A 26059-nucleotide genomic window follows, 5' to 3' on the forward strand; every position below is an offset into this window, starting at 1 on the left:
CAGCACCACGTCAGCGTCATCACCCCTCCTGTCCTGTCCCCCGCGCTCTCTCTCTCTCCCCGTTTCGGATCCGGCGAGAGACCAGTCCCGCCCAGCCCAGAGCCAAGCCCAAGCCCGCACGCCGATGGCGACCGACGCCGACGAGGCCCCGCTGCTCGCCGACGAGCCCCTGCGCCCGGGATCCTGCAGCCGGGAGCTCGAGCTGCGGGAGTTCCGCGACCGCTACGTCTTCCGCTCGCTCGACGGCGGCGGCGCCTTCGCTGTCGCCCGCGCCGACGGCTCCCTCCACCCCCTCTCCCCAGGTCACGCCCGCCCTAGACCGTCGGCAGCTTTCCAGCGGCGCATTTCCAGCGGGCTCACTCCTGGATTTGGTTGGTGTCGCGTGTTCGGCTCGTGAGTGGGTGTTTTGCTTACGTGTTCGTTTGCTCGCGTGCAGAGGAAGCCGCTGCCGGGAGCGACTGTAAGGTCTCCAAGATATACGGAGTGGCCGGTATGATCAGGTTGCTCGCCGGTGAGTCAAACTGTCAACATTTGCCCGCGCCGAAACAATTAAAAAAACTACCCCCAGAACTGAACCCTTCTCTGAAATGTGTTCAGAAAGCTCGTTTCGTTCATATATTACTAGTAGCTAAACTACCATTTTTTCGATTTTTTGTTCCAAACTTTGAGCAACCCGGCCAGCTATCTCATCAAAGCTCCAACGGGCAGAAACAGGTGGAAGGAATCAATTCTAAAGTTTGCTTGAAACGGGCCCGGCATGTCTAAACTTTGCTTTCAATAAAGGAGAAACACTCAAACCTAAAGAAAGATTCGTGTTTAGCTTCTGTTGAGGAGAGACTCGAACCTATGCAAACAAGATCAAAATAATGACAACTTATGCAGCTCTAGGACTAACACTCTCCATTATAAATTAAAGTAAATGACGGGCTAACCAGAAAGAAGAGAAACATGCTAGAAAAATCACAGAAAAAAGGAAAAGCAACCAACCATAAATCTCTGTTATCATTAAATTTCACTACAGTGTGATTTCACATATTGGATGCTTGGACCATCTGGCATAGTATCTGTACCTCTGCATATTGAAAAGCTTCCCTGGAAAGACATGTTGAAAATGTACCGCCCTCTCAAAAGCAAACATACTAAAAAGCTTGCTGCACCAGTTAGAGATCAAATTTAAACTCTGCTTTCAAGTTTTCAATATAAGAAAGACTCAAACCTAAAGAAAGGTTCGTGTTTAGCTTTCGTTAAGGAGAGACTCAAACCTACACAAACAAGATCAAAGAAGATGACAATGTATGCACACTAGGACTAATGTTCCTGAACATGTAGATCAACCTAAACCGAAATATATTGGGAGTAATATTTTAGAAAACATGGTCATGAAACTCATGCCCTGGAGTTGGTGTTGTAATCGCTGTTCACATCGTCATCTATCATATGAATTATACATAGCCATCGAACATCTGTTATGTGTTACATGTACTCCAAGATCGAAATCCGTGCCTCACAGAAGGAACCGATTGACAGTCTATATTGCTTGTATCTTGTATATATCACAACTAATGAAAAATATGCTAGATTTCTCAGAAAAAAATGGCACTCCCATAATTTACTGACATTTGCTATGATTGAATTAAACCTTCTTAAAGTATGTAGCTATTTAAACTCAACCGATAAGAAGTATCTTTGATCACCTATTCTGATAAAAACTAAAAGTACATAAAGGTCATCTAGAAAAAAAGATATTAGCTAGAAAATCACACAAAAGCCAAAACATCCAATGGTTGATCTATTTCATTGTTGAAAGTAAATTCTCTGTTCTAATATAATATCGCGCATAAATGGTGCCAATTCCCAATTTTAACTTTAACTCCACATAATGATGTAATACAGTGTTTTAACAGTATAATGATACATCCCCATGTGAGTTAAAAGAAAGATGATGAAAGTTTTTTCACGCTCAAGCAATTGGTGGGCACTGCTATTTCGAGTAAAAGCATAAATCTGCGGTTGATTTAGAGTTTTCATTAGTTTCATTTATATGAGGTTTTCGTATCCAGCATTCCGTGAGAAGTTTTTGTAAAACCAATTTTATTGAATCACTTGGATCAGCTAAATGAGATGTCAAAGATGTTAGGAATAAGCAACTTGTATTCCCATGAGGCCATAGGCCGATATATATACATGTACATGTGTGGAACATATGCAGGAAACCCCTTATACAACGGGATAAATACAAAGGGGTACATGACTTATATTATAACTCTAACACCCCCCCTCAAACTCATGGTGGATGAACAACACTGAGTTTGGAGAGATAAAAGCCATGTTGTGCTCTAGTCTGGGCCTTCGTCAGGAAATCCGCCAACTGTAACTTGGAAGGCACATACTGAAGAGCAATAACCTGATCCTGCACACCAGCGCGCACATAGAAAGCATCAACACCAATATGCTTGGTGAGCTCATGCTTCACAGGATCGCGCGCAATGCTAATAGCACCTGTACTGTCAGATAAGAGCAGAGTCGGTGTAGTGACAGAAACACCAAAATCCTGAAGTAACCACCGTAACCAAGTCACCTCTGCCGTCAAAAGAGCCATGGCTCGCAACTCAGCCTCAGCACTCGAACGGGAAACTGCAATCTGTTTCTTCGTCTTCCAGGCAATGAGAGAACCGCCAAGAAAAACACAGTAAGCAGAAAGTGAACGGCGATCAGAAGGATCACTAGCCCACGTAGCATCCGAATAGGCCTGAAGCTGTAAAGAACTGGAGCTAGGAAAGAATAGACGGTGAGAGATCGTGCCCCGAAGATATCGGAGAACACGAAGGAGATGACTATAGTGAACCGATGTGGGAGCAGAGACAAATTGACTCAGAATATGAACCGGATAAGAGATGTCCGGACGAGTGCCAGCTAGATAGACAAGACTGCCAACGAGATGACGATAACACGTCGGGTCAGGGAGAGGATCACCATCAGTAGCACGGAGGTGAACATTGAGCTCCATAGGAGTCTCAACAATGCGCTCGTCAGTAAGAGCAGCATGAGCAAGAAGATCCTGGATATACTTTTCCTGAGATATAAAAAAGCCATCAGAGGTAGAAGAGACTTCAATCCGAAGAAAGTAGCGAAGAGGTCCAAGATCAGACATAAGAAACTGCTCACTAAGACGGGCCTTTACAAAGGCAATATACTCGGGGTCATCCCCAGTGATGATCATGTCATCAACATAGAGAAGAAGAAGAGTCCGACCACGAGGAGAAAGGTGAATAAACAATGCTGGATCATGAGCACTTGCTGAAAAACCAGCAGTAGTGACCACAGAGGCAAAACGCTCAAACCAGGCGCGAGGGGCTTGCTTAAGGCCATAGAGAGAGCGACGAAGACGACATACCATGCCATCAGGAACAGAATACCCAGGTGGTGGCTGCATGTACACCTCCTCACGCAGCTCACCATTAAGAAAGGCATTCTTAACATCAAGCTGAGATATAGACCAGTGGCGTGCAGAGGCAACGGCAAGAAGTGTACGAACAGTGGTCATATGGGCCACAGGAGCAAAAGTCTCGTCATAATCACGACCATGCTCCTGCTGAAAACCACAAGCCACAAGACGAGCTTTGTGACGCTCAAGAGAACCATCGGAGCGAGTCTTAACCTTGTAGACCCACTTACAAGTGATGGGACGGACTCCGGGAGGAAGAGAAACAAGATCCCAGGTACCAGTGCGTTCAAGAGCAGCAATCTCCTCTGCCATCGCAAACTGCCATTCAGGATGAACAACAGCCTGACGGTAAGAAGTCGGCTCAAGAACAGCAGCACCAGCGGTGGGAAATCCAAAGCGATCAACAGGCGGACGAGGACGAGAACGCAAGCCATAAGTAGGCTGAGAGGAAGAGGACGACTCATCCAATGAAGCATCCACAGGTCGTGAACGACGAGTGTAATGCTGAGGAAAAGATGGAACAATAGAAGGAGGAATCGCCAAGGTAGAATCGGGGGGTGGCGACGAAGAAGTCACCGGAGATGAAGGTGTAGAATCCGGTGACATGCTAGGCGAGGAGACCGGAGAAGATGGTGGCTGCAAATCGACTAGAGGTGGAGAAGAAGAGGGAGTGGAACGAATAGGCACAGGCGCGACGGGGGTGATAGGTGAGTCAGGAAAAGTGAGGAAAGAGATATCCTCCACTGAAAAAATCGAGGAAGATGGGCGTGGGTAGAAAGGACGAGACTCATCAAAAGTCACGTCTCAAGAGATACGCATCCGACGACCGATAGGATCCCAACAACGATAGCCCTTGTGCTCATCACTGTAGCCTAAGAAGACACACTCAACAGACTGAGCGGTCAGTTTGGTGCGTTCGCGAGGGGCAAGAAGAACATAGCAAACACAACCAAACAAGCGAAGCATCGAATAATCGGGAGAACGATCAAAAAGACGCTCAAAAGGAACGCCACCCTGCAAAGCTGCGGACGGCTGAAGGTTGATGAGATAGGCGGAAGTGGAGATAGCCTCGGCCCAAAAATGAGGCGGAAGAGAGGCGGCGATCATCATCGCACGGGCCGTCTCAAGAAGGTGACGATGCTTGCGCTCAGACACGCCATTCTGAGCATGAGCACCAGGACAAGAGAACTGGGCAAGAGTACCCTGCTCAGCAAGGACACCACGCAACATCTTAGAGATATACTCGCCAGCGGAGTCAGCACGAAAAACACGAATGGGTGAAGAGAACTGAGTATGAACCATGGCAGCAAAACGCTTATAAATAGACAACACCTCTCTACGAGAAGTCATGAAATAAAGCCATGTGTAACGAGAGAAATCATCTATGAAAATAATATAGTATTTATGACCACCTTTCGAAGCGAAAGGAGCCGGACCCCATACATCAGAATGGACTAAATCGAAAGGACGCTTAGACACTGACTCACTATGTGAATATGGTAACTGAATCTGCTTGCCAAGACGACAACCCTGACACTCTAAAGAGACATCTCCTGAGACAGACCCCAGAAGACCTCGACGAACTAAAGACGATAACCGAGAACCACACAGATGACCAAGTCGATGATGCCACTGCTTGAAGGAACCAGTAACAGAGGCGACAGAAGCGGAGGGACTGGTGATGGTGGTGGCAGCGGAAGGAACATGAAGCCAGTCCAACTCCCAAAGACCCTGAGAATCACGGCGGCGAGGGCCAGCCCCAACTAGAGTGTGCGTGCGACGGTCCTGGACAGAACAAGAGTCAACGTCAAGGATGACACGACAACCAGAATCAGTAAGTTGACCAGCAGAAAACAGATTCATGGTAAGTCGAGGAACATGAGCAACATCAGGAACAGAATAAGGAGTGGAAAGATTGCCTCTACTAGCAACAGAAAGTGGAGTACCATCAGCAGTGAAGACATGAACAGGAGAATCCAGCGATGGAAGAGAGGACAAAGCGGAAGAATGAGAAGACATATAAAAAGAAGCTCCAGAGTCCAGAACCCATGGGGATGTACCTGACTGTGTAGACTGCGGTTGCTCAGTGTGGGAAGCATCAGTCACAGAACCAACAGTACCCGTCGAGGAAGAACCTGAAGCCGCGAGCAGACGCTTAAGTCTCAGAATATCCTGCTCAGTCAAAGCAATGGCTGAAGCTGTCGAGGGAGATGACGAAGTCCCTGAGGAGGATGATCGCGCCTTGCGCAGGTGTTTCCTCTTTGTGTAGCACTGGGACTCAATATGACCATCATTGTTGCAGTAGTCACAATGTGGACGGGGGCGACCTGAGCCTCCAGAAGGAGTGGGCAAGAGCGGCGGAGCACTCGAGCGAGAATGGGTCGGTGCAGCAGGTGGAGTGGAAGAAGCCCGAGTAGCGAGCACAGAGGGAACCTCCAGCAAACCAGCACCACGTAAGCGAGTCTCCTCAGCACGAATCTCTGAAAGCGCCTCCATGAGAGAAATACGGCCACGAGCAAACAACTGAGCACGCCGGGGCTCAAACTCCTTACGGAGCCAAGACAGGAACTCGTAGACGCGATGAAACTCCAAATTGGCCTGGACAGCCTGGCAGCAGGGGCAAGTACGACAACCAGCACTGCGGAGAGAATCAAGCTGGCGCCAGATAGCAGAACTCTGTGCATAAAAGTCATCAACAGTAGTCACCCTGCTGAAGAGCATGCTCCTGACGAACCACAGAAAGGTATAAGGCATCACCAGAGGGCTCATAGCGCTGACGAAGACAGGTCCACATCTGAAAGACAGTAGGAAGACCTAGAAACTCAGAAGCAAACTGAGGCAGAACACTAGCAGTGAGAACAGCTGCAGCACGAGCATCATCATCAAGCCACTGGGTGTAAACAGACAAAGCACCATGATACGTCTGAAGAGCCTCCTCATAAGCCAAAACCCTCTCATCATAAGCACGATCAGCAGCCTCATGAGCAAGCTTAGCCGCATCCTTGGCAGCCTGATTAGCGTCCGTAGGAAGAACCGGTGGAGTCGGCGGAGTAGGGGCCACCGGAGGAACCGGACGTGGCGGACAGCAGACCTCGCCAGAAAGAACACCCCAGAGACGGATGCCACGCATGTGAATGCGCATGAAGCCAGCGAACTCGGTGTAGTTAGTACCATCGAAGATCACCGGACAGCGAGGGACAGCAACATAGCCCGATGCAGCAGACATTTTTTTTAGCAGAGATCCGAAATCAGCAGAATCCGACGAGAGAGCTTCCAATCGGGAACGGGACGGGATCGGGGAGCGGCAGGCAGTCGATCAAGGGGCAGCTGGCAGTCGGCGGCTGAAGAACCGCAGGGGCCAGGGCCGACTGGAGAGGAGATCGACAGGAGATCAGGGCCGGCTGGAGACGAGCCCCATGCTTCGATCGAGCGGCGGGAGCAGGAGATCGGGGGCGCCTGCGGGAGTCCGGGGCTGGCGGGAGCAGAAGATCGGGGCCGGCGGGACGAGCCCCCTGCTTCGATCGAGCGGCAGGAGCAGGAGATCGGGGGCCTGCGGGACGAGCCCCCTGCTTCGATCGAGCAGACGAAGAGGAGATCGAGCGGGGTTGGAGATCGATCGGGATGTAGAGACGGATCAAACGCACGAGTTGCAGCGTGCAAAAAATTGACCTAGCTCTAATACCATGTTAGGAATAAGCAACTTGTATTCCCATGAGGCCATAGGCCTATATATATACATGTACAGGTGTGGAACATATGCAGGAAACCCCTTATACAACGGGATAAATACAAAGGGGTACATGACTTATATTATAACTCTAACAAAAGAATGCAAAAACTTTCTTCAAAGTATAGTCGGTGATTCTATCATGGAGAGACCATTTCCTTTGTATCCAGTTGTTGTGTCCCACTTGTTCTGTTTCAGCTATTATCTCACATGTTGGTCTTCTGATGGCCACTTGCATGCTCTGTTTCTTTTGTTTTTGCTGAACTTGAACTCCTGTAATTGATAGTTCATAGTAATGGAACTGGGAAGGTTTCCCATTCTCGCTCAAATTTTCTTATGAACGAAGTACATGTAGCTTTATGATATTCTAGTCTTTAATCTTTTTAGTTTGCTTCTTAGACATGAATTTGATCTAAAATTGCTTGTGAAGCCAATGTTCTCTCTGTAACTTGAATGATCGCATCACGCCCATTTGTATCCAGAGCTGGCATCAAGCAAACATTGTGTGACTGACTGATAGCTACTCCCTCCGCCCGAAATACTTGTCTCAGATTTGTCTAGATACATCCGTTTCTGGACAAATCTAAGACAACTAATTTGGGACGGAGGTAATATTTACCTGCTTATACTTTGTTGTTCTTTGTCTGCCTCTGTACTAGTATTGATGAACAGAAGCATGTTCAGGCAGTCTACAAATGCTAAAGTTGCTGCAGCATGTAACTTACAATTGTTACATCAAAGAAAGCTGCATCAAGATGCACAGTGTTTTGGACACAAACTTCCATTTTTGGCGACATATAATTCAGCAGATACTGTTTTCAAAACTAGAAATTGATCACACACCGATTATGTGCTGTGCTTTGTGAAGCTGCATTTGCAGCTAGATTTCTTCTATAATTTATTGACTTGAATTGGGTTTGTATGTTCCCATGCGCTGCATAGTCTGAGTGCCGTATTTGCCAGAAAGGATAAACTCTTGGGGTACAGTGATGACTGAAATAGCCAGGGCGAACAAAAAACGAAAACCCCCAAATACAGGTCTTTACAATGCAAGCTCTCTACTTTGTGCTGTAAAGTTAGCTGAGTTGCGCATGAATCTCAGGTTTTCAGCAATTCATAAGTGTTGCTGCTTGGGTTAATTGAACTTATGTCACTACTAGGTAAATCCTGGAAATATGTTTTGATTGGCCGTCATCAGTTAAACATAATGTTTTTATATTTTGTTGCCCTGTTTTTCTAGATTTTCTTGTGTCTTTCTGTATGTTTCCACCTTAGCACCGCTAGTTTGTTTTTCAAGAACATTTCTGGAAATCAGGTTTTTATGCCGGAGCGGCTGTTCCACATTTCAAAACTTTGTTCTTATCAGGAAGCTACGTACTTGTCATCACTTCTCGCAAGGATGCTGGCTCTTATGGGGCTTCCACAGTTTACCATGCAAATTCGATGAAATTCTTGTGCTGCAACGAGGCTATAAAGCATTTAACTTCAGAGGAAGTATGGAATAAATGAATATTTGATGCAATTTGACTCACATTGTTTGATCATAACCGGAACATGATTACCTTTACATGATATTTTTGTCTTGTGAGAGTGCATTTTAACTTGTTTATACATCTGCCTGCAGAAACGAGATGAGGCATACTTCATGTCTCTCTTGAGAATTGCAGAAACTACTTGCGGACTTTATTATTCGTACGACAGGGATTTGACATTAAAGTAAGTATTCTGTCATGTGCGTCTCTGGAAAAAGGCAGCTGAAAATGTTTATTATGTAGTTTCATGCATCGCAGAATTATGATAAATTTTTTGATCTGTTCTTTTCTCTATAATATATGAGCTCTCGTTATTTGTAGCTTGCAGAGGGCATCAAAGCTGGCTGCGGGGAGGGTACATAAGCCGCTATGGAAGCAGGTTAATATTGGTTTATTATTTGCATTTTAATATTCAACTGTCTTATTATACTTGAGTTGTTACATACTCATCAACACAATGAATTTGATATGTCCCAGCCACATGAGAAACAGGTTTTCTAAGTCGACCAGGTTGCACACCATGAAGACTAAAGTTGCATAGAAATCTGCATGTAACTTTAGGTGTAGAAGGGTGCAACTACCCATAGAAATCTGCATGTAATTTTTTTTTACAGATAGCAAAACTATAAAAATAACAATATAACATATTTTAGAACCCAAATATAGCTGGTGAGCATATTGCATATTGCCTGTAGTATTTGGATCTTTTGGCTACTGTCTTTGTTCTTTTTAGTTTTGTTATTAATCTTACATTTATGCTTACTTTCAAAATACAATTTCAGTGCAAGCACATCCTAACCAGTATACATGCACATGCAACTGTAAATTAATATAAAAAGAGCAAAACCTTAAAAATACCCCTGTAACAGTTTAAACGCCTGTGCTTCACAATTGAGACTGTAAAGACTAAAGTCATAGTATCTCTCTCTATATACTCTATTCTTCTGTCATTGTGAGCTGGCACATCCTCACCAGACATTCTTGGTTGAGATCGGTGTATTTCTGATGATTCACATCCACACTACGAGTTCCTAATACTTGGCATTCTGAAGTGATCAACAAGAGAGAACTTGCTATAAAACCATAAAGCTGTACAAGCCTTTATTATGTTACAACCCTGCCTGATTTAGTCTTTCCTTATAAAGAATCAGGCAACTTACCAAAAGGGTTCTTTCAGGGTCACTGCTCTTCAAGTAGTTAACTTCATTTTTCAGGCTGATCCCCGGTTTGTTTGGAACAGGAATTTGTTAGAGGAGCTTATTGAAACTAAGGTAATCCTATTTGAAGAGAATACGAACGTTTTTCTGATTTTCCTTTTCAGATTACTTACCTATTTTTATACGTTGTTGCAGCTTGATGAGTTCATTACCCCACTGGTCCAAGGAAATATCCTAAAATTTCAACAAATTCCATGAAAATATAATACAGTAGTAACTCTATCTGCACTTGTTACTGTTTACTGTGTACTTGCCTTCTGGCCACTGGCTTCTCCTTCCATTGTGCAAATATGCAACGCTGTCCCCATCATTTGTAATTTCAGCATTGGAGGAAATATGCTTCAGGAGTTGGTCCATCCTTGACTATTTTACGTTTTCAGACAGAGCAATTTACCTTGAAGGATAGACTAGTCAGAATAACTTTATTCTCTCGGAGATGCAACAGGCGTTTAGGTTGTACATTTTTTCCCTAACATTTCAATTGGATATTAGCAACTGGGACTAACTTCTCATTGTCATCCACCCATTCATTGCAGGGACAAGAATGTGGAGAAGGGGTGCAAATCTTGAAGGTGCCACCGCCAATTTTGTCGAGACAGAACAGCTGGTTGAGTATGAAGGTTTAACGTCCTCATTTATACAGGTGATTTCATGATATAATGAGATAAGCTTCTTTGCTGGATGATCATGACATATTCAAAGGAAACGTGATATTAATCCTATAAATGCGATGTTATGTGACGACATTTAGATTAATATTTTGCAACTCCCTTGTTAGGTTCGGGGCTCTATTCCACTTCTCTGGGAGCAGATAGTGGATTTAAGCTACAAACCACGACCCAGCATTATTGAACATGAAGAAATGGTAGGAACATATTGACATCAACGTGTATATCTAATGGCCACTCTCACTGAATACAACCTGCTGACTTCTCTCAAACTATTATCGCTCACAGACGAAGGTTGTTGAACGCCACTTTCACGATCTTTCACAAAGATATGGAGATACAATGGTTATTGATCTGACCGATAAAGTAAGTTTTTGAATTCATATTGGAAGTGTGAGTGTTTTGTGATTAAATCAATTCATGATATGCTGATTTATTTCAGTCTTTACATTTTAAGCTACAATATGGAAGGACTTGTGTAGAATCAAGCACAGAGCGAGCAGTCCATGTGTAAAAAAATGTGAACTGCTCATGTTATTATACCCAGTTCTTTGCTTGCCCCAGTTCTAGCCTGTTTTAGTAAATTGAAGACTGAAACAGAAAAAACAAAATTGTCTGTAGCTACGTCTTGACCTCTTGAAAATATCAAACTTTCAGTCAGATAATCAGATTATTCTTTCAGGCCGTACAGCAGAGACAGATGACAGTTTGTCCAACCTTTTTTTTATTGCAGCAAGGTGATGAAGGAAATTTAAGCAATGCATTTGCTGCTGAAATGCAGAACTTTCCTGATATCAGGTGCTTTATGAGCTTATGTTTCCTGAAAATGCTTAGCTATTCTATCGATTTTTATTTGCAAAGCTGCAAGTAGTGAAGTAGTACTTACTATCTCCTAGGGATTATGTGTCACATAACATTCATTTGTTCTATGCTAATAACGTTGTCCTTTTCTAACAGGTATGTGCACTTTGATTTCCATCATATTTGTGGCGGAGGGAACTTTGATAACTTGCAAGTTCTCTATGATGAAATTGAGGAAGCTATTCAGAAACAAGGGTAATTTCTAAATAACGAATATTCCACTCTTTATTTTTCCTAATAATACCACTTTAGTATCCATTTCAACCACTCAAGTTTAACTGTGGCAAGTAATTTGCTCTTGATTCGTTTCTGGGCCAGCGGAGTAGATATTTCCTTATGAACTCTAAAGGAGAGATATTGTTGGACCAAAGTGGCGTCGTTAGGTCCAACTGCATAGATTGCCTGGACCGCACAAATGTGACACAGGTCTGTTCACCTTATTTATCAGATCCAGTTTGATAAACATTGTTTTTATTCAAAATTGTTAACTTATTTGCATTAGGTTTTCATTGAAATACAAAGTTAACAGTTTGTAACCGTACACACACTTACCTAACTGAGTAGGTGGATTTGCAACCTTGTGCTCCTAGCACTGTACCCTGCAAAACTTTTCGCTCTAGTTAAGTTGAGTGTCTAGATCATTGTGCCACCATTACGGTTGTATAACAGACAGTTCTCGGTTGCAAAGATCAAAGAGCAGCCTAATTTCTTGTAATTATTTACATATTAGTTAGACATTACTCCCTCCGTTCCACAATGTAGTGCATATAGATTTAAAAAAAAGTTAAACCTCGCAAATTTTGACCATGTGGACGAAAACATTTACATCTAGAATGCCAATCATATATCATTAGATTCATCATAAGATGTAGTTTCATATTTTATATATTTGGTATTATAGATATAAATAGGTTTATCTATAAACTTGGTCAAAGTTTGCACAGTTTGACTTTTCAAAAAAATCTATATGCACTACATTATGGAACGGAGGGAGTAATATAAGGGATTAACTAGAAGATGTACATTGCTGTGGGATGTGTAGCACAAAATTCTTATGAATACAATCTTTGTGGGAGTCGAGAAGCTCGTAAGCAACGATATCTTCAAGGGGGCAGCTGGGTTGGAGCATGCAGATGACATGGACTCATGTGAATGCACTTAGTGGGTATTCACTTTATAGGATATATGAATGGGTATGTCCCATTGGCATTCCCCTGGACACCAGCTCTGACTCTGATCATCTTGAGATGCAAAGATTCACTTCCACAATCGTTTCTTCATGGAGGCTTTGTCCTTGTCGCCTGGAACATCTAGAAGCAATGAAATGCTACGATCTTTGACAATGTTAGCCCTCGTAACCTAACCTCTTGGTCTGGGTTTGGCAATTTTGCTCTCAGGCTTCACGCAGCCCTGTATTTCCAAAAGGGCAAAAAACACATTTTGAAGTTTAAAACCTTTTTTTTCCCACAGATATATCTGCAAAATCTTATTGAGAAATGCATTAGTTTTTAAGCTGCATAGAAAAGACAAATTTGTGGATCCATAAAAGCAAATAGTAACTCTATTTTTTAATCCACATATTTGTCTTTTTTGCGTATCACAACTGAAAAGATATACTAATGAAAATTTATACTTACACACTACGCATCTATATATAGATGTAAAACAAATTTCGGTATTTTGAGGTTTTAAAATACTGTATTTGTTTTAAAGAAAGGGGATCCATGTAGCCATGGCTCTATTTCGTTTTTTTGCTTGTCTCTCCTCGTCAAGAAGGATCTCCTTCTCTTAGCTTTCTTAATGAGTGAGGAGCTTGCAGCTTCTCTCTGAGCCTGGATTAGCTCCCTTGTTTAAGTTCTGTAGTCCCTTCCTCTCATCTGTGTTTGTACAGCCCCCTCAGTATTGTTAATATCTCTTTAATTAAATATTTTTAATAGTAAATAAAAGTTACTGCCGGAGCCTCCCCTACAGGTTTCCATAAAAAAACCATAATATAGTTCTGGCTTGGTTCGGCCTTAGTGTAGGATCGAAAGTATGTCTAGAGGGGGGTGATTAGACTACTTGATCAAATAAAAATCTAGCCTTTTTCCAATTTTAGTTCTTGGCAGATTTTAGCAATTTAGCACAAGTCAAGCAATCAACCTACACATGCAATTCTAAGAGATAGCAGCGGAATGTAAAACAATTGCATATGAAGGTAAAGGGAGGAGTTTGAGGGAGCAAACGCAATGTTGACACGGAGATTTTTTATCCGTGGTTCCGATAGGTGGTGCCATCGTACATCCACGTTGATGGAGACTTCAACCCACGAAGGGTAACGGTTGCGCGAGTCCACGGAGGGCTCCACTCACGAAGGGTCCACGAAGAAGCAACCTTGTCTATCCCACCATGGCCGTCGCTCACGAAGGACTTGCCTCACTAGGGTAGATCTTCACGAAGTAGGCGATCTCCTTGTCCTTACAAACTCCTTGGTTCAACTCCACAATCTTGTCGGAGGCTCCCAAGTGACACCTAGCCAATCTAGGAGACACCACTTTCCAAGAAGTAACAAATGGTGTGTTTATGATGAACTCCTTGCTTTTGTGCTTCAAATAATAGTCTCCCCAACACTCAACTCTCTCACAGGATTTGGATTTGGTGGAAAGAAGATTTGAGTGGAAAGCAACTTGGGGAAGGCTAGAGATCAAGATTTATGTGGTTGGAATGAAATATCTTGACCTCAACACAAGTGTAGGTGGTTCTCTCTCAGAAAATATGTGTGGAAGTGTAGGCATGTTCTGATGGCTCTCTTTACGAATGAAGAGTGGGTGGAGTGGTATATATATCCTTCACACAAAATCTAACCGTTACACACAAATCACCAAACTCGGTGGGACCGATTCAAAGAACTCGGTCAGACCGATTTGATTCATAATGTGACCGTTAGGTGTTTCGGTGCGACCGATATCATTAGGGTTAGGGCATAACGTAATCTCGGTGAGACCTATTACACAAACTCGGTAACTCGGTGAGACCGATTTTGGTAATAGACTAACAGAGAGTTGGTCAGGCAAACTCGGTGGGACCGATTCGCTCATCTCGGTTTGGACCGAAACGTTACGAAAAGGAAACAGAGTGTTTGCATTGCAATCTCGGTAGGACCGATCGCTCTTCTCGGTTTGACCGAAACGTTACGAAGGGAAACAGAGAAATTACAATCCCATCTCAGTGAGACCGAGATCCCTATCGGTGAGACCGAAAAGACTAGGGTTTCTGGCAGTGGCTATGTCAACTGAACTCGGTGGCTCCGGATATGAAATTTCGGTGGGGCCGAGTTAGACTTTTTGGTTTGGGACATATGTGGATGTGAGAAAGTAGTGGAGGGTTTTGGAGCATATCACTAAGCATTTTGAGCAAGAACCTCATTAAGCAACACCTCATCCCTTCTTAATAGTATTGGCTTTTCCTATAGACTCAATGTGATCTTGAATCACTAAAATAGAAAATGTAGAGTCTTGTGCTTTGAGCTTGAGCCAATCTTTTGTCCTTAGCATTTTGAAGGGTCCACTTTCTAATCCATGCCATGCCAATCATTGAACTTTCCTGAAATATTCATCTTGGAATAGCATTAGCTCAATGAGCTATATGTTGTTAGGAATTACCAAAACCACCCAGGGATAGTTGCACTTTCAATCTTCCCCTTTTTGGTAATTGATGACAACATATAGATCAAAGCTTCGACAAATGATAAATAAGATTGAAAAACATCGTCGCTTTGAGAAGTATGTGATAAGCAAGAGCTCCCCCTAAATTTGTGCATTATTTAAATTTGCTTTTGAATGCAAATGCACAATCGATTAGGATCATGGTTACTCTTCCATGTCACATACATCTTGGTAGAGCGCTCAAAATGATAGAGATTAAAACACATGCACTCATCACCAAGCAAAGTGAATGATCATAAGAGGATATAAAGATAATATCATCCAACAAGCATTAAAGGTAGCATATAATCAAACACATGATCAAATAAATATCTCACAAGGACACAAAGTAGTATCTCACACAAGCACACAATAAAGTTTCAACCAAAATAGCAAGAGAGAATAAAAAGGCAACACTCTCTCGAAGCCTATGATCTATACATTTTTCTCCCCCTTTGGCAACAAGTTATCAAAAAGTTAAAAAATGCATAGTGCTAAACGACTCTCAGACTTGATCTTCGGGAGGTGGTGTTGAGAGAACTCTAAGGACGAAGGCTTCAGATGAGGTAGCTGGAGCTGGTGGAGTAGCTGCTGGAGGTGGAACTGGAGCTGTAGCTGCTGGTGCTGATGTTGTAGCTCTAGTGTCTGTCACTGGCACTGCAGCAGATCTCTGTCCTCTGAGCACTCTGGCAAAAGCATCTATGGTAGACTTGCCCTTCTTCTTCTCAGCTTACTCCTGAAGTTGCTCAACTGCAGTTTGAATCTCTGTTACCTTGACATCAAGGTCATAGAATTTTGTCTCAATAATCCTCTCCAAGCTCTCCTGGTTCTTGGTCAGGGTGGTCAAGCCCTTCTCAATCCTCAGAGTGGATTGGATCAGATATCCAAGCTGGTCTTGCTTGCTCTTCAAAAATACCTGAGATGCCTCCTCTGCTGTTGGCATCTTTGCAGCCTTCTCTGCCTTAGCCTTCTCTCTCTTTTCCTGTGCTTGAGCTGAAGATGGTTCATTCTCATTCATCACAACTGTGTTATTTTCAAATTCAGGATAGATGGGCAGGTGCTCCTTATCCAAAATGTACTTGCCTTTGCCCATCTTTGAGTTGATGAGCTCCTGAATTTGTGGGGCATACCCATAGCTTCTCTTCTGGTCAGCAGCAGTCCTCTTGATTGTCTCTATAATCAGGCTCATGACTTTGAACTTCTGTGGGACATCAAATATATGCAGCAAGTTGATTGCATGTCCTCGGATCATCTTGTGATCACCTGACTTGGGTAGCAGTGTGTGCCTTAAGATCCAGTTGATAGTTGGCAGACCAGACAACAAGTAGTGAACAGATCCAAACTTATGTGTATCTAAAGCAGCATCTGGGATCTCTTTGTACATGTTGGCCATTGAGTTGTGGTCTTTCTTCTTCTCTGCATAGATATCCAAGTCATCCTCATGTTCCTCAGGAGCATTGATAAGCTTGGCCCATTCCTCAACTGTAGACTGGTACCTAGTACCCTCAGACATCTACACTATCCTTCCATCTGGATAGAAGTGGCAGTGGAGTAGAACTGCATGATGAGCTCATCATTCCACTTGGTGAGCTTCTGGGCAACAAAAGTGTCAACTCCACATGCCTTGAAGCTATCAAGCACTCCAGGGAAGTGATCCTCATTCTCCTTGATGAACTCCCAGTCAACTCATCTCATGTCACACACAATGGGCTTCTTATCAAGCAGAATTGTCTCATAGAAGTCCTGTTGTTCCTTAGTGTGAAACCTATAGTCCACAACAGTCCTTCGCCTGATAGCATATGGATCAGACTGTCTCCATAGTCTCAATCCTGCATCCTTCCTGATTTTCATGTTCTCTGCAACTGGGTGTGCATCAGTGTGGTCAGGGATCTTGGGTTTCAGCTTCCTCAATACAACAGTCATCTTCCTCTTCTTCAGCAGCTTCAGGCACTGGGGCCTTGTTCTTCTCTTCAGCAGGGATGTTCCTAGTGCTCCTCTTGGGTTTGGGCTTTGGAGCTGGAGCAGCAGCCTTGGGAGCAGGTTTGGGCTTAGATGGAGCAGCCTCTGATTTGATTGCATCCCCCATAAGCTTTTGTGCTTTGGATGCTGGTGCAGCATCCTCTTCCTCTTCAGAATCTTTCCTCATTGAGGGCTTGCCAAGAACTCTGGCAGTAGTGGTTTTGGCCCTCTTCTTCTTCTTATCTTCACCAGCTGCCTCTTCTTCAAACTCAATGGTGAACTTCATAGTTTCACCTGTAGCAACTTTTCTTGGCTTAGACATGGGCTGTCTTCTTGCTGGAGCCTTTGTTTTCAGACCAGGCTTTGTTGCAGCAGCTGTGCCATACTCTTTCTTCAGCACCTTTTTCTTTGAAGTGACTTCATCTTCAACTGCCACATAGTCTTCATCCTCAGAGTCAGAATTCCTCTTCTTCCTTGTCCTGGTAGCAGCCTTTGGCAGGTTGCTGGGAGTGCTCCTGTTGCCCTCATCATAACTGCTGGAGGGATCTGAGCCCTCACCCATCTCCACCTGCTGTTCAGACTTGTTCTGGCTGTCACTCTGGTCAGACATATTTGCAAACTCTCTGACAGCAGACCCTGTGAATAGATTATAGATGAGGTAGAGAAGATGAGCATCATAAAGTACATGAGTTTTGTCAAACAGATGACTTAAAAACTTAGTTTTAGTTCTTCACAGAAAGCATTTCGGAGCTATCGATTTATAAACTCGGTGATACCGAAGCAGCTTTTGGAACCTAAACTAGTGAACTCGGTCAGACCGAGTCACAGTTCGGTGGTACCGAGACTGCTAGGGTTTCACAGAGAATCGAACTCGGTCACACTGATTTGCAATTTTCGGTCAGACCGGAAATGCATGTGCTCTGGCCTAAGCCAAATCGGTGAGACCGATTTCTACAACTCGGTCGGTCCGAGATGAATTCGCGGAGACCTAACCCTAAATTTTCAAATCAAAGCTAATCTACGGGATGATTTCGCTGGACAGGATGATTTCAATCGTGGCAAGAATCATGGCAAAGCAATGTGCTAGGAATCAGAGTTAAGGATTAGCACAAAGTTCAAGTTCGTACCCTAGTTCGGTGGCGAACTTGCTACGGCGGCAACGGCGGGGCAGATTGCCGTTGACGGCGGTGGAGACCAGCGGCGGGAGGTCGCTGGCGACGAGAGGACGACCCGGAGACCCGAAGAGGCAGAGCAGGTTATGCGCGGGCGAGGAGGTTCGGAAAATTTTCCAAAATTTGGCCCGTCGGTATATATAACCTGACACTGTCAGTGTGACCGAGTGGAACGACTCGGTGGCACCGAGATGCAAAACTGCAAGCAGTTACTGCAACTCGGTGTGACCGAAAGGTTCTAATCAATTGCACCGAGATTGAAAACCCTATATCAACTTAGTAATCTCGGTAGGACTGAAAGGGATGAATCGGTCAGACCGAGATGCACAAAGAGGTTTTGGAGGTTTAAGTCTATGACGAATCGGGAACTCCGAGTGCTCCTCACATAGAGTGGTTCGAATCTGACTTGATCAAACTTTGTGATGTAGCATGAATAGAGTTTGAGACGAGGAAAATATATATAGCTAGAGGGAGTTCTTAGGCATTCTTGTCCATCCATTTGGCAAAAGAGAAAAAGCCAAAGAATCAAAACAACAAATGGATGTCCTCGAATGAGTAAAATATGCAACCAACATGCTCACACAATAAAATGGCAAATGAAATATGTGACAAAGCATGCACAATCACTCTAGCATCTATCAAGCAATTTGGCGATGACTAGGTCATCTATATATGAGTATATTGACTTAGGAGTCAAATGAGAACATTTGATCATAGGTCATACTCATCGTTTAAGCATGAGTGGGGTTATCACTTTTACATAAAGCATTGTTGTGTTCACACCGTTAGAGTTGCTTTAGCTCAATTGATTAGAGTAAAGCTCCCCCTAGATGTGATATCCCCCCTAAGAGGGATGAACTAACCTTGGGTTTTGTCGATGATGACTTCATGTAGGTGTTGAAGATGTAGACGCTCGATGTTGATGTAGATCATTTGGAGCAATCCTTTGAAGTGAGTTGCACTTTTAATACCTACACGGGTTAGTCCCACAAGGAACAAACAAGGATATCCATAGACATAGAGTGATGGATACACAAGATGATATCCATGAAAGCATTAGGTTACCTTGTCCCTTGTCTTACCAACAAGAGGGTTTGTGACTCCTTAAACTAGTGCAAGATATGAAAGTTGTTTGCACTTGTTCTCGCCAAAATGATAAGAGTGAAGTATGTTGGCGGAGTCACCCTCAAGAACTTCCTAGTTCTTCTTCTTCGGGATCCACACCATCTTGATGGGAATCCTTGGAGTCGTAGTCGTACTTGATGAGGTAAAACTTGATGTAGTCTTGGGAACCCACTTAACCAAGGCCTTAGGTGCTTCTTCAAATGCATCAATTTCCTCTTGAAGCTTGTCCTTGCCTTTTTGCTTGTGGTCTTGTGGTGGAAGGTCATCTTGAGCTTGTGTCCCTTTGAAGGAAGTAGGATCATACTTCTCTTGTTGAGGAACAAACTTCGTCTTGGGGTATTGATCTTCTTCCCACTCAACTTCATTAGCATTGAACTTGCGTTCAAAACCAACACCTTGATTCTTCCGGTGTCTTCCTTGCTTGCGTATAATTTCCTGAAATTGCTTACTTCCGGCAAGGCTCTTGTAAACACCTTTCTCTATAATTCCCTTCAATAAGCTATTTTCTTGCTCAAGTGTAACTTGGCTAAGAGAATCATTAGTGGATCAAGAGAACTACTAGAAGCAACAACATTGGATTTAGCATGATTGTTGTTACTACTAGATGAAGCATCTTTCTTGTTCTTGTTGCTAGATTTAACTTGTGGCATGTAAGTAGACAAGAGTAAACGCTTGGCAATGTAAGAAGAACTTTTCTTGCGAAGATCATCATTGATTGCCTTTAAAAACTCATGCTCTTGCTCAAGGTTGAGCTTTTCAAAGCGTAGCTTATCACGAGTCTTTAGTTCTCGATGATCTTCCAAGGTAGTTTCATGGGCTAACTTAAGAGTGTTTAGTTCTTTAGTTAGACGCTCAATCTCCTTCTTATCATCATCATTCGTTTTATCTTGATTAGCATGATTAATTGACGTTTCATCATAGTTTTCATCACTAGAGTTGTCAACAAGTAAATCATCATCACCTAGCAAATCATCTTCATCACTATTGAAATCAACATACTCGGCATGTGTTATCTTTGGACCTTTGGCCATGAAGCATCTTCCAATTCCTTCATTTGGTGAGTCAAATATGTCGTAGGAGTTGGTTGACATAAGTGCTAGACCGGCAACACCTTCATCTTGAGTATATTCGGAGTCGGAGTGATAACTTCTTTCGGAGTCGGAGCCGGATACACATTCACCAACATGAGCTTGATGTCTTCTTTTTGTGTAGCTCCTTGATGACTTTTCCTCCCTTTCCGAGTCCTTGCTTCTCCGAGAGGGTTTTCGTTCATAACGATCATCTCTACTCCTCCTTTCTCTTGGTGGTGATTCCTCTCTTCTACTTCTTCTTTTGGGAGAATCTTCTCTTCTTTTGTAGGGGGCCGTACATTCATTGAAGTAGTGTCCTGATCTTCCACAATTGTAGCAATTACGCTCACGACTAGAAGATCTTTTGTCATTGTAGGACCTTGACTTGGAACTTCTTTCCTTGCTTCTACTCTTGTAGAACTTGTTGAAGTTCTTCACCATTAGGCTCAATTCTTCATTGAAGGTTTGCTTCTCACTTGATGATGTGAGAGCATCACACGAGGCTTTGTAAGCACCACTTGACTTGTTGTGAAGCTCTTCCTTATCCTTGAGTGACATCTCATGAGCAACAATTCTTCCAATGACTTCCGTTGGCTTGAGATCTTTGTAATTGGGCATCATTTGGATCAATGTGCACACGGTATCATATTTTCCATCCAAGGCTCTTAGGATTTTTTTGATGATGAATTTGTCGGTCATCTCTTCACTTCCTAAGCCGGCAATCTCATTTGTGATGAGAGCAAGCCTAGAGTACATTTCAGCGACACCTTCACCATCTTTCATTTTGAACTTGTCAAGTTGACTTTGAAGCACACCCAATTTGGATTCCTTGACGGAGTCGGTACCTTCGTGCATATCAATCAAAGTATCCCAAATTTCCTTTGGATTCTCAAGACGGCTGATTTTGTTGAATTCTTCGGGGCACAGTCCGTTGAAGAGAATATCACAAGCTTGAGCATTGTATTGTAGCATCTTCAACTCTTCCGCAGTAGTTTCATGGTTTGGTTCTCTCCCATCAAAGAATTCACCTTGCAAGCCAATACACACAATAGCCCAAACGGCGGGGTTATGTCCAGGAATATGCATTTTCATTTTATGCTTCCAACTAGCAAAATTTGTACCATCAAAGTAAGGACCTCTACGGTGGTAATTTCCCTCGCTAGACGCCATACTCTCCTAGGTTGTGAAACCAAGGCTATGACCACCAAAAGCTATGGAAATCAAAGCAAATGGAGACCAAAGCTCTGATACCACTTGTAGGATCGAAAGTATGTCTAGAGGGGGGGGTGATTAGACTACTTGACCAAATAAAAATCTAGCCTTTTTCCAATTTTAGTTCTTGGCAGATTTTAGCAACTTAGCACAAGTCAAGCAATCAACCTACACATGCAATTCTAAGAGTATAGCAGCGGAATGTAAAACAATTGCATATGAAGGTAAAGGGAGGAGTTTGAGGGAGCAAACGCAATGTTGACACGGAGATTTTTTATCCGTGGTTCCGATAGGTGATGCTATCGTACATCCACGTTGATGGAGACTTCAACCCACGAAGGATAACGGTTGCGCGAGTCCACGGAGGGCTCCACTCACGAAGGGTCCACGAAGAAGCAACCTTGTCTATCCCACCATGGCCGTCGCTCACGAAGGATTTGCCTCACTAGGGTAGATCTTCACGAAGTAGGCGATCTCCTTGTCCTTACAAACTCCTTGGTTCAACTCCACAATCTTGTCGGAGGCTCCCAAGTGACACCTAGCCAATCTAGGAGACACCACTCTCCAAGAAGTAACAAATGGTGTGTTTATGATGAACTCCTTGCTCTTGTGCTTCAAATGATAGTCTCCCCAACACTCAACTCTCTCTCACAGGATTTGGATTTGGTGGAAAGAAGATTTGAGTGGAAAGCAACTTGGGGAAGGCTAGAGATCAAGATTTATGTGGTTGGAATGGAATATCTTGACCTCAACACAAGTGTAGGTGGTTCTCTCTCAGAAAATATGTGTTGGAAGTGTAGGCATGTTCTGATGGCTCTCTTTACGAATGAAGAGTGGGTGGAGAGGTATATATAGCCTCCACACAAAATCTAACCGTTACACACAAATCACCAAACTTGGTGGGACCGATTCAAAGAACTCGGTCAGACCGATTTGGTTCATAATGTAACCGTTAGGTGTTTCGGTGGGACCGATATCATTAAGGTTAGGGCATAACGTAATCTCGGTGAGACCGATTTTGGTAATAGACTAACAGAGAGTTGGTCAGGTAAACTCGGTGGGACCGATTCGCTCATCTCGGTTTGACCGAAACGTTACGAAAAGGAAACAGAGTATTTGCATTGCAATCTCGGTGGGACCGATCGCTCTTCTCGGTTTGACCGAAACGTTACGAAGGGAAACAGAGAGATTACAATCCCATCTTGGTGAGACCGAGATCCCTATCGGTGAGACCGAAAAGACTAGGATTTCTGGCAGTGGCTATGTCAACTGAACTCGGTGGCTCCGGATATGAAATTTCGGTGGGGCCGAGTTAGACTTTTTGGTTTGGGACATATGTGGATGTGAGAAAGTAGTGGAGGGTTTTGGAGCATATCACTAAGCATTTTGAGCAAGAACCTCATTAAGCAACACCTCATCCCTTCTTAATAGTATTGGCTTTTCCTATAGACTCAATGTGATCTTGAATCACTAAAATAGAAAATGTAGAGTCTTGTGCTTTGAGCTTGAGCCAATCTTTTGTCCTTAGCATTTTGAAGGGTCCACTTTCTAATCCATGCCATGCCAATCATTGAACTTTCCTAAAATATTCATCTTGGAATAGCATTAGCTCAATGAGCTATATGTTGTTAGGAATTACCAAAACCACCCAGGGATAGTTGCACTTTCACTTAGTTCCTTGAAGCAACTATACTCCCTTGCGACTATATTTAGGTTGCAGCTGAATGAACAGTAACCTTGACTAAAATACAATAGGAAGGTCTAAATATTCATGTGATTGATATCACATTATTTTGATTGACAGACTTAATTTTTCGTGATTCAGACCTTGCTACTTTTAATTGTCTGATGAACACCTTGCTGAATCATTTCATATCGTCATGGTGAATTCTTTTTGAGTGCTTCTTTCCAGAGTTTCCTTGCAAGAAAATCTTTGGACTCACAGCTGCAGCGAATGGGGGCATTATCATCAGCTGAAAGTATCTCTCAATCTGATATCATTAACGATAAATTTAAAAAATGTAAGGTATGGTGATGTTTAGTATGGTGCTTTAGACAGTTTTACATGTATCGTGTTCATGCTTAATACATGCTTGGCAGTGTGGGTTGAGCATGGTGATGAGCTAAGCCTTGAATATGCTGGTTCTTATGCCTTAAAGGGAGACCTTGTGAGGTAATTTCTAGCATATCTTGCTACATCAATCTTTCCTGAATCAACTTTGTTATGTGCATATCGTCCAGTTCTTGACAACTCAAATAACACAGGTATGGAAGGCAGACATTGCCTGGATTGATTAAAGATGGCATGAGCGCTCTTTCCCGGTATTATTTGAACAATTTTCATGATGGAGTGCGACAAGTAAGTTGTCAACATATGGTCGTTTCTGATGTTCCACACGAACTATCTTGCATTCCCACCTAATATTTGCTATCATGAATAGATGTCCTACTTTTATCAGAAAATAATTGTTTTTAGGTATGTTTCTTTCAGTTAGCTTTTGATACAGTTTGTTCGTTGCTAGATTATAACTTGCCCCCACGCTTCATGCTAGATTATCACTTGTAACACCTGTTCTTTTTACTGGAGTTTATATTTTACAAAGTTGTGCTAATCGTATGGTTCTTCTGAAACCAAAAATTTCAACTTCAGGATGCTCTAGATCTTATCAGTGGTTACTACACGGTCAGCAAAAGCAGTTCTTCTCCTTTTCAAATCATTGGATTTGAATCTGCACCAGTAAGCAGCCTTGTCCATCTTCTCTGTCTTAGTATGGTTCCTCTCATTTATAGATGGTTTTCGCAACTCTTCCTGTTCTTCAACCAACCATGCAGCATTAACCATGCAATCGATTCTGATATAAGTTTTACATTTGCTGGGAAAAAGTATCTTCCTGTGGCGTCGGCAATCATAGTTGGTGGGATCACTGTCACAACTTTCACTTTTAGTCAAGGTCTGCCTTGAACCCATCTTTGCTCCGATGATTCCTGTTTAGCACCGTGTATTACTGATGATCTGGTCTTCCCGTCTGCAGTTGGACGGAGCGCACAACACCTCATCTCGTTCATCATCTTCGCTGGCTTGACAGCCGGAGTGGTAGCCTTGGTGAAAGCGAATGGGAAGCAGCTCTGCTCTAGACCCCGCTTATGTGGTCTGATCTAGTTTGCGGCCCCTTCTCTCTTGTCCAGTTCTCAGAGCTTTGTTGTTGGAATCTGAAGGGATATGAAGTGTTGATAGCAAGCTACGTGTCCGCTGTCAGCGTAGATAGATTAAACAAGGGAAAGGTTGGCTTGCTGGTCCGGTAAATCTGAAGTAAATTTTGTAACACCTGGTTAGATTGTCTGGTTTCCTGGTAAATAGTGGATTGTGCAGTCAGAGACACACCGTCTTGTAGTACTTACTGTAAACTAAGGTTAAACTGTAACACTGGATTCTACCGCACAGTTTCTGTATCTTAAACTTGTGAAATTGCTTGCACGGAATTTGAAATTACTGAATTTGACAGGCATACTCCAGAGTGAGAGGTTGGCTCTTGTATAATGCCAGCTTAACCCAGGACAGACAGCGGTAAGTTGTCCGGCTCGTTGGTGGCAACTGCATACCTGGGTCCTGAACACCTCCGCCTGGGGCGTGGTCTTTCAGAAGGCCCCGTGCATATGCTGTATCCTTGGAGCAAGATCGATTCTCTTGAGGCCGTTTTGCCTGCACATGTTTTTCTCTTTTCTTTTCCAATTAGCACATGCGTTCTATCTATGTTTGTGGCTTCCGTGGGTAGTTTCAGCTAGATCGTTCTGAACTCCCAGATGCCCATAGCCAGAACATATATAGTTCGAAAAAGGAAGAAAAAAAATGACAGGCGTATGCTGCCCAAAAATAAGCGCTCCCAAGATATTGGTGGCACGCCACAGTTCAAGGTGGCCAACCAAACGTTGGTGGCCAGAAAGAAAAAGACCGCCTCTGTGTTTGCTCTCTTTGCTGGCTGCTATCCACATTGGGATCTCGAATTCACCTTGGATTTCGTAGCGTAGAACAAGGCTCCGTTCGTCCGTCAAGCATCCTCTGTCGCAGGTGAATTGGCTCTAAATGTCTCCGTCTGTTCTGCTGGATTCCGGCTACCAGATAAGGCGGCAAGGAATGTTGAGATTCCTTTGATCTCCTCTCAATTGTCTGTTCTGCTGGCTAAACATGAAGTTTCCAACGCAGGATGATCTAATAGCTGTGAGTTCTTGGTGGCATCGATCACACTGAGAAGGATTCAAAGGGAAAAACGCAATTGAAATAAAGTTTCACCACACGAAACCTAAGCGAGAAGCCGATGGCAAGCACCGATGATCCGAAGAACGAGCCGTCGTCCTCTTGGTCCATTTTTAATTGGAACAATAAAGTGGGT

At 43.4% G+C, this 26059-nt stretch overlaps 2 protein-coding genes across 4 annotated transcripts in view; both read left to right on the forward strand.

The window, feature by feature from the left end:
* On the forward strand, nucleotides 1-25146 carry LOC123097781 (phosphoinositide phosphatase SAC8). Of its 3 annotated transcripts, none has more exons than XM_044519607.1 (20): nucleotides 1-302; nucleotides 437-511; nucleotides 8539-8666; nucleotides 8797-8888; nucleotides 9026-9083; nucleotides 9919-9975; nucleotides 10057-10090; nucleotides 10294-10374; nucleotides 10458-10564; nucleotides 10700-10786; nucleotides 10878-10955; nucleotides 11272-11387; nucleotides 11547-11645; nucleotides 11777-11876; nucleotides 23584-23692; nucleotides 23772-23844; nucleotides 23937-24030; nucleotides 24322-24408; nucleotides 24556-24622; nucleotides 24704-25146. In XM_044519607.1, exons 1-20 carry the CDS (start codon nucleotides 125-127, stop codon nucleotides 24829-24831), a joined length of 1848 nt encoding a protein of 615 aa, XP_044375542.1. In that variant the 5' UTR covers nucleotides 1-124; the 3' UTR covers nucleotides 24832-25146. The 3 variants fall into 3 exon arrangements, with proteins under 3 accessions (XP_044375542.1, XP_044375543.1, XP_044375544.1); XM_044519608.1 differs by having other exon boundaries at nucleotides 11323-11387; XM_044519609.1 differs by lacking the exon at nucleotides 8539-8666 and having other exon boundaries at nucleotides 93-302.
* A 123-nt stretch (nucleotides 25147-25269) lies between these two features.
* Nucleotides 25270-26059, forward strand: part of LOC123097783 (uncharacterized) — a 1928-nt gene continuing 1138 nt past the window's right edge. Inside the window, exons 1-2 of the mRNA XM_044519610.1 lie at nucleotides 25270-25737; nucleotides 25873-26057. Of these exons, the coding sequence (XP_044375545.1) occupies nucleotides 25985-26057 (73 nt within the window). The 5' untranslated portion in view covers nucleotides 25270-25737; nucleotides 25873-25984. The remainder of the gene's footprint in view (nucleotides 25738-25872; nucleotides 26058-26059) is intronic.

Source organism: Triticum aestivum, chromosome 4D (genome assembly GCF_018294505.1).
Source record: "Triticum aestivum cultivar Chinese Spring chromosome 4D, IWGSC CS RefSeq v2.1, whole genome shotgun sequence".
NCBI lineage: Eukaryota > Viridiplantae > Streptophyta > Magnoliopsida > Poales > Poaceae > Triticum > Triticum aestivum.

Excerpts from the sequence above, each read along its gene's own strand:
- LOC123097781 (XM_044519607.1), top strand. The coding sequence starts at position 125 with ATGGCGACCGACGCCGACGAGGCCCCGCTGCTCGCCGACGAGCCCCTG. Across the intron at positions 10,565-10,699 it reads TAACGTCCTCATTTATACAG|GTTCGGGGCTCTATTCCACT; the intron begins GTGATTTCATGA and ends CTCCCTTGTTAG. Across the intron at positions 10,787-10,877 it reads TTATTGAACATGAAGAAATG|ACGAAGGTTGTTGAACGCCA; the intron begins GTAGGAACATAT and ends TATCGCTCACAG.